Source organism: Condylostylus longicornis, unplaced genomic scaffold, assembly GCF_029603195.1.
Source record: "Condylostylus longicornis isolate FDR11 unplaced genomic scaffold, ASM2960319v2 ptg000084l, whole genome shotgun sequence".
NCBI lineage: Eukaryota > Metazoa > Arthropoda > Insecta > Diptera > Dolichopodidae > Condylostylus > Condylostylus longicornis.
The window spans coordinates 9,680,132-9,689,114 of record NW_026578052.1 but is presented as its reverse complement, the minus strand read 5'-3'; the positions used below and the strand labels follow the sequence as shown (position 1 = coordinate 9,689,114).

Here is an 8,983-nt window from a genome sequence, read left to right as displayed (position 1 = left end):
AAAAAAATTTCCCATTTGTAGATGAAAGAGCATTTAGATTAGTGAAATATCAAATAGCAGTATATTAAAATAAGTGAGTGTAAAATATTTTAAAATTAAATTTTTTCAATTTCAAAAAGAAATTGTGAATGTATATAAAAATTAAATATTGTGAATGTAGCAATATTGATGTGTCAAAAGAGTGGTGAAATTTTTAACAGTAGTAATAATTTATTGCTAAACATTCTTTTACAGTAAACATTATTATTTCATTAGTAAAAATTTTAGAATGAATAAAGAGAGTAGGAACCTTAAACTTTTATTTGAATAAGACTCAAGCATGCGTATTTTTTGCCTGGAAGATTTTTCTCTCTGTGTTTTAAAGGTACAGAAACAAATTTCCTATTTACATATTTTGAAAGCTACAAACCTTGTCGCAACATGTTGACGAAAATATTGTATTTTTAATAATATTTAAATTTATATTTTAATATTAATAGTCAACATGTTAACTAATGTGAAAACTTTATTGGACATGTTAAATAATTCTGAACCGCTAATATGAAACAAATATATTTGAAACAAAATTTAAATATGAAACGTGTGAATACGAAACAACAATTACTACTTAGACCGTTATCAAAAAATCTACATTCCACTCTCAATTGACAAAATTTTTGACGTCGCTGTTGCTATGTATTTTGACATATGCTTGTTTTTTTTTTGTTACTTCGATCCAAAACAAATTTGTTTTTCAAGAGGTTTAAAATATAATTTGCGTTTAATAAATATATCGTGTTTAAATAAGAAACAACAATAAGAAAGTCATGCCCAAAAAAGTTGAAGAAAGTGCTTGGTCGGACAATGATGAAATAGAGCATGAAGAGAATGATATTAAAAAAAAAAGATGTTCCTTTTGTCATAAATTATTGGGGCAGACAGAAGCATCAAGGCACGAAAACTCATGTAAAATTGCAAAGAAATGTAATGTTTCTAGAGTCCTGTGCAAGAGTGGCATAAAAAAATTTGTGTGCGACATATGTTATTCAACATTTGAATTTCTTAAATCTCTAGTAGAACATGAAAAAAGGCATATTCCCCCCGGAGGATATTACTGCAATTACTGTGATGAACGTTTTTGCACTGATTGTGATAAACAAAAACATACAGAAAGTGCCCATAAAGTTTATAAATGCCGGTTATGTAAAAATTTATTTGAAACGAGCGAAAAATATATTCAACATATCAAGTTGGACCATAATGGAAAACAAAACGAGTGGCTTCCATGTGAAAAATGTAGCAGAATGTTTTCTTCTGTTAAAATATTACAGAGACATATAGATTCAAATTGTGGAAAGAATAAGCAATTCCAATGTGATCAATGTCATAAGTGTTTCACAACGAAAGGTATTTTAAAAACCCACATGTTAATACACGAAGACAGAAAAGCTTTTGTTTGTCCATATTGCGGTAAAGGTTTTCACAATAAATATCAATTAAAAAGCCATGAAATTTCGCACACCGGAGAAAAACCTTGGAAATGTAATGTGTGTTTTGCCGAATTTGCATGGAAACAATCACTAGTTACACATTCAACCCTTCATACTGGTGTAAAACCGTATATATGCGAATGTTGTGGGTCTAGATTTAGTTGCACTAGTAATATAATTGCGCACCGTAAAAAGCGACCTGATACATGCGGCCTTCCTCAATATTGTACAAAATTGGCAAAAGTGACACCTCGCCCTAGTATATACAATCCTGAAATGTTGACAGCAGATCTTCCTATTAAAGTTAAAAAAAATTTGAAAGTAGTAAAAGAATCTGATAAAGAAAAATTTAAAATAAAGTCAACAAAAAGGGCAAAATCAGTTGAAGTTAACAAAGATGAGGTGTCAAAAATTAAAAAACCAAAAAAATTAGACATATCGGAGATTTCAAATCAAGAAGCATTAAAAGACAAGCATGATGACAATAGTTTAATTAACAAATCTAAAGATGAAGTTTTGGTGAAATTCGATAATGAGGAGAGCAGAGATGATAAAGAATCAGTTTCTGTTGGACAGGAATTACATAAAGCAGTTGACAATAACTTGAAAATTGAAGCAGAAAATATTAAAGTAGAAAAAGAGTCAGAGGAAATAATATCAAAAAATGAAGAAAGAATGTAAGTTTCCTTCATTTGCATTAAAAAATATTCTAATATTTATAACTTTTAGATCAAATCAAAGGGAAGGTAGAGTTCTGACTAGTGTCTTAAATGATTTGTTTAAAGATGAAGAAGTACATATAAAAGATGAATGTAAGAACTATAGTAGTTGTGATGAAAATGTTTTTAGTGAGGATGAAACCAAAGAAGATTATCCAAGTGATATAAACGATAAAAGTCTTACTGAATATCCCATAGATAATGGTAGGAATAACGATTCTAAAAATGATACTTTCCAATTAATCAAGAACCCAAAAGCTATTAACGGTGAGTCCCTAGCTGCCAAATGTGATAATAAGAACAAGGTAATTTTGAAAAAAAATTCAAAAACTGTGCTGACGGAGTTTAGGAGAAGGAGTGAGAGATTAAATGGTGCGCATCTTAATACTGTAGTTGAACCTATGAAGAAAAAACGAGGTCGACGAAAAACTTTAAAAAGTTCGAGACCTATTCCTCTTCGAAAAAAAACCGATTTGATAAAATGTCCGTATTGTGATAGCACTGTTTATAGAAAATACTCTCTTAAGAAACATTTAAAACGAATTCACCAAAAAAGTGAAGAAGAAATTTTTGTTGTGTTGGCGACAATTGAAGAAAAAGGACCAAGTTTAGATTGTGATATATGCAATAAAAAATTCACAGGAAAATTATCTTTCGAAAAACATTATAAATTACATGGTGAAGATAAAAGTTTGACTATACCATGTCACGACTGTTATGGTCAGTGCTTTTTCCGCAGTAAAGAAGAACTGAAGCAGCATGTATGCAACGACCACAATGATCTAAAATGCAAAGAATGTAATAAAACATTTAAATTAAAAAGTTCATTTAAAGAACATATCCTACGGATTCACAAAAATAAGCCTAATCCTCCAGAGCCAACTATAACTTGTACTAAGTGTGGCAAACTTGTAAAGAAATGTCTTCTTAGGGATCATGAGCGTTCGAATTGTGGGCAAGATTATTTATATGAGTGTAAAATTTGCTTGAAAAAATTTTCAACTGCTGGTATTTTAAAAGAGCATACAAAAATACACACTGGGGAACTAACTGCTTTTTGTAAGTTTTGTAATAAAGGATTTCGTAATAAATATCAATGCCAGCAACATGAAATGGTTCATACTGGTGAAAAACCATTTAAATGTACATATGCTGGATGTACTGCCGCCTTTGCTCACAGAAATAATATGATCAATCACTTTTCACTACATACAGGATTAAGACGTTACATGTGCAGTGGATGTACAGAAAGATTTTCTTGTATTTCAAGTTTAAAAGCACATTGGAGAACACATGCCGATTCTTGTGCTTTACATCCTGAAAATACTACAAAAGCACAATTTAAAGTTAGTCTAATTAAAGGACAAGTGGTTCAGTGTTAAATTTATTACGATGTTAATTAAGATTAATCATTATCATTTAAAATAATTTTAATAAACGTACAATTTTTTGTATTAGAATGGAATTAATATCGTATTTTATAATTTATTATTTGGAATAAATCTTTGAAAATAATATGAAAAAAAAACTTATTTTTTAACTTTTATTAAAATCATTTAGTACTTCGTAGTACTATTTCAGTCCTTAAAAGAATTTTAAAACAAATTAAAAGACAGAATAAAACTTTAATAATTTATTTTCAACTTATTTATTTCTAAATTTTATTAACATAAACTCTAATAAGTCTTTAAATATTTGTAAAATTATACAACATTAATATAATAAAGTATTTTTAATTTTATCTCAATATACGATATAACATTCTGGCAAAAGCAAATACAAAATTTTTAAATTATAAATGCAAATAATTATGTGTGATCATAAAATAGAATAAAGAATACGATTTTTTTTTATAATTTTCGATTGCATCTTATTCTTGTTTTTTTTTTAATAAACTAATTTATTATAAAAAAATTATTTTTAACAAAACTTTACATCTTTATTTTAAATTCACAAAGCAGTAGGAAATGAAAAATTGTAATTAAAGAATTTCTTTTTATATAATTTAGTGCGTAAGGTAATGCATTTATTTTTATTTTTAATATTACAAATTAGGAATCGCTACACTATGACTTGTTTGATTTACAAAATCACTTTATTCTGCAAGAATTAAGAATAATTTTTGAGCTATTCACCAACTGCTTTATTACATATTACTTATTAAATTTACAATATGCGTGTGGTTGTGATATTTAGCATAATAAGTAAATATTTAAATATTCAATAGCATATTTTTCTATTTATTAAATATATTTTGAATAATTCTAAATTTTTTTTTTGCTTGCAACTCGATTTTGTGCACTAATTTAAAATTTAGATATTTGTTCATCTTTTGGAATACATTTTCTTTAAAAAAATAAATATAAAAAATTGTGTTTTTTCATACAAATGATTCTCTTATACAAAATATAATTTAAATAACAATAATATTAATTTCAAAGAGAAAAAATCTAGATTTCTATTTTTTAAATTTGACTATGTAGAATACTAGCTGCTTTTCATTTATACTTTTAAAATTCTTATAATTTTTCTTTTCCTAATATATCAGTTCATTCAAAGTTATATTTATTAATTGAACATATTATATTTTTTTTTTTGCATTTTAAATTAAATAATATAAAATAAATATTTTGAAATATAATATTAAAAATTGATTACTTTATAATATTATTAATTAAATATTTTCCGTGTTAAGAAAAGTAGCAATCGTTAATTTTTTATAAATTTTGAATAATTTTTTGTTTTTTAAATAAATAATTAGTTTTTTGATTAATGCTGATTCAAAACTATATCAGAAAATATTAAAACACTTAAAAAATTAAGTGAAATACTGTCATTAAAAATAGCAATATATTATTATTTATATTATTTGTTTTTTTTTTATATATTTGTTTTTAAGCACATAAAAATTTTTTTAATTAACATTTAAAAACATCATTAAATACTACAATAAATACTTAAATTAAAATTTAAAAAGAAAATTTTTATAATAATCTTTCCATTCATCTATGCTTTTCGCAAAATCAGAAAGAATTTTACACAAATTTCAATAGATTTTTTATTATTTTCAATAAATATTTAATAATTGTTCTTCTGATTTATATAATTTTTAATATAATTAAAAAATTCATTAATTTTATTTCTGATAAATTCTATTTTCTGGATTTTTTGCTCTAAAAATTTTTGTTTTTTTTTAAATATATTAATATTATACCAATTTTACCATCTATATTTAATAATTTATTCGTATATATTTAATTTTATATAAAAATTTGTGCTTTTTCACTATACATACATTTCTGTTCCTACAAAATCTACATAATCAATATTTTTTAATATCATATTATAATTATTTTTTTAAAATTTTTTATTTTCTACATAGAATACATTATTCTAAATTATACTAATTTCGAGCATTTTAAATAATTCAACATAAACATTTATTAAATTTTAATTATTAAAAAATTCAATTTAAATTTTGAAATAAAAATATAGGAGATTATAGCTGTAGATAAAGAAAAGAAAAGATATTAATTTCATTGAACATAGGGTTAAAATTGTTAATTAATTTAATAAAATATTATCGTGTTAATATTGATGTAATTATTTTCTTTTTTATAAAAAGAATTACAATTACAACATTTTGCATTTAATATCTCCCTTTGAAATTTAAATATACATAATTTTATATTTTTTATTTCTTTAAATTACTCATGTAAATATAATTTTTCTATAATCAATAATCTATAATTTGTAATCTGATTTATAATTTTAAGGTTAAATTTTTCTTCTAAATTTATTTCCTTAATTTTTTTTAATAATATATATTTGTTGGAGAAATTAAAATATGAATAAATTAAATATGGAGAATCAAATTATTTTACATATAAATTACATTTACATTACATTTTTTAACATTATGATGATTATGAATTTTTAGTCTTAATCTTTTAAGAAAAATTATATATCTTCTCCCGAACGTTTTGAATCTTCGATGATAAGTTAATTTTTAGTGGGAAATTTTAAAATGCGGTCTTGTTCAAAATGTTGAGTCAAAAATGTAAATATATTTAATTTTATAAATTTGTAATCCCTTCGAATTATTTATTCTAAAAAGCCTGTTGTAATTTGTTCAATTCAAACAAAATGTTTCAAAATCATTCTTTATCAAAATTCTTTTTCAAGATTAAATTTATAATCATCATAATTATGTAAAAATTATTTATAAATTTATAAAATTTTAAAATATTAAGAACAAAATTAAAAATTATTTTGCAAATGTAAAGATTTTCGTATATAAACTAAGACATGACTATATTACTAGAAAATTGGAGGTGAAAAATTTTAAATGTTAAACTTGTTATTTCAAATTATTTCGGAATTACAATTATTTTAAAAAGATATTACAATTTTTCTTTAAATATAAATAAAAATCTTTTCTTATTACTGGAATTAAATCCAAACATCATTATGTAATAAGATTTCAACATTTTTGGTAAGTATATAAAATTTTTTGGTTTAGCTTGTTTTCTATTTTATTAAGAATTATCCTTCATTAATTTTTAACAACGATTAACCGAATTACACTATAAATCTTTGATAATTAATAAATTACCCCTACAAAGATCATACAATATATATATATTTTTTTATATGTTAATATAATATTCGTCAAATTTTCAATATTTCATAAAAAGAAATAGATCATAAAATATTTTAAAATATAATTTTCCTAATATTTTATCATTAATCATGCTAAATAATTTATGTATGTATAATAATTATAGTAATGATTATTGCATATCCTGTAAAATATAAATTGATCCTATTTTATACTTTTTGTTGATTTGTTCTTCTAAATGTTAATTATTTTATTATTTTTTTATTATAAATTGTTCAGTCAAATATAAACGCGACTACTGTTAAACAATTTAAAGTGAATGTATCCCAACATCCATTTTTTTCACCTTTTTCTGCATATTTTCTCATTTTTTTCGGATAAGTTCTTGGATTTGATCTATCACTTAAATGTATTGGCATTTTTGGATATGGTGGTCTAGGTGTTTTAAATTTTTCCAACATATTTAATTGTTCTTGTGTTAAATTATTTGATCTTTTACCATCTAAAGCGTCTAATACTAAAGTAATTTCAACATTATCCAATAATTCAACACGATCACATGCTTTACGAAAATCTCTAGAGCTCATTGTTAAATATCTTGGTGTATAACATAATGGACCCAAAACACGTCGTCGATTTTCAGCTGTTAACTCTAAACGTTTCCTTTTACATTCTTCAATACTCCAATCAGCTAAACATACAAATAATGTTATTTCGGATTGTATTTGTAATGCATCACGTTTTGCTATAACCTCTAATTCTTCAAATCTTAAATCACATATTTCTGGTTTTGTTAAAATCAATTCAGCATGCATATCAATTAATTGTAAGCAATTATGTAATAAAGCTGCCAAATGTTCTTCAGGTGTAAATGGATGTGGTTTATCTAATTTTTTCGTTTTTGGTGGTTTATCTGGATTTTGTTGTTGAGGATCTTTTTGTTGTTGTGTTGTAATAACATTACAATTCGCTGTTGGTGCACGATTATAATACCATAATGAACGGAATATATCTAATACAATTGCACTAGTTAATTGTAAATCTAATTCTTTTGCACAATGTATAATTAAATCTGGACAATTATAACGATCAGCTAATTCTAATATTCGCAAAATATGTTTATGATCACGATATTTGATAAATTTTGTTTCTAAAAATCTTACTAACAATTCAAAATCATGTTTATCAACATTATGAACTTGAAAATGATTATCGTTAAGACGACTACCTTTTGGTCCAGCATTAATTATTTTTGCTAATTCAACACTTGATTCTAGAACAACGTTTCGTTCTGTACGTATCATATAACGATCATCCCCATTAACAACAATAAAATCAATATAACGTGTGTAATTCATTAAAGCACCAGCATCCATTGGTGGCGCTGATGGTATTTGGGCACGATTTGTGCTGCCATCTGAACCTAAACCGAATGGAAGTACCATTTTTTTTGTTGTTGTTTATTTTTTTTTTTGCTTCTCTTAATGTGCGTCCTTTTATTTTGTTTGTTTTGTACAGATGTCAAATAATTCGGTTGTCAAAAATATTTATATATGAAATTCGTATCTTTTAACAAATAAAATAAATGCAATTAAATATTTTGGATTTTATTTTTTCTGCGGACTTGTAGAATTTAAAATGTGAAATGAAGTTTGATTCAGTAAGCACTTGAAGATTTCGTCGTACATCCAGTTGGCAGTTATTCGTTTATTTCAGTATTTGGATAACATATTTTCTTTAAAGAGTACCTGGAAGTGAGAAGAAATAAAAATCAAACATTAAAATTTGGTTAAATACAAAATTTCTACTAAAATAATTAAAAAATTTTGAAAATTTCTGATTTAAAGACGTCAGAGTACAAAATGTATACGAGTAATATTGTAATAATTTTGAAAATTCTGTCTTTTGAAAATCACATAAGTATGTATATGTTCATAATTATTTTATATTTTAGATTCACATGGATATTATTAGGATATTCTTAACGAATCTCATTGTTAAATGAGTTCCTATCAACTCACATAATCTGTTATGTATTAATGGAAGTGTTTAGTAGCACATCTGTAATATTGGACAAAAATTTCTTACTTAAAAAGTAATGGTGATTATGAATTGATTGATACATACATATGTACATAAGAAGTGGACAAAATGTTTAATTGTTTATAAAACTT

The 8,983-nt window shown here is 24.2% G+C and overlaps 2 protein-coding genes across 2 annotated transcripts; one reads left to right on the top strand and one right to left on the bottom strand.

Moving 5' to 3' along the window:
* Window positions 1–772: 772 nt before the first annotated feature.
* On the top strand, window positions 773–3,633 carry LOC129613493 (zinc finger protein 91-like). The gene is made up of 2 exons (XM_055527593.1): window positions 773–2,146; window positions 2,199–3,633. Exons 1-2 carry the CDS (start codon window positions 807–809, stop codon window positions 3,568–3,570), a joined length of 2,712 nt encoding a protein of 903 aa, XP_055383568.1. The 5' UTR covers window positions 773–806; the 3' UTR covers window positions 3,571–3,633.
* Window positions 3,634–6,512: 2,879 nt separating this feature from the next.
* On the bottom strand, window positions 6,513–8,359 carry LOC129613504 (BTB/POZ domain-containing protein 2). Its single transcript, XM_055527607.1, has one exon. The coding sequence runs from the start codon at window positions 8,252–8,254 to the stop codon at window positions 7,085–7,087; it is 1,170 nt and encodes a 389-aa protein (XP_055383582.1). The 5' UTR covers window positions 8,255–8,359; the 3' UTR covers window positions 6,513–7,084.
* Window positions 8,360–8,983: the final 624 nt, after the last annotated feature.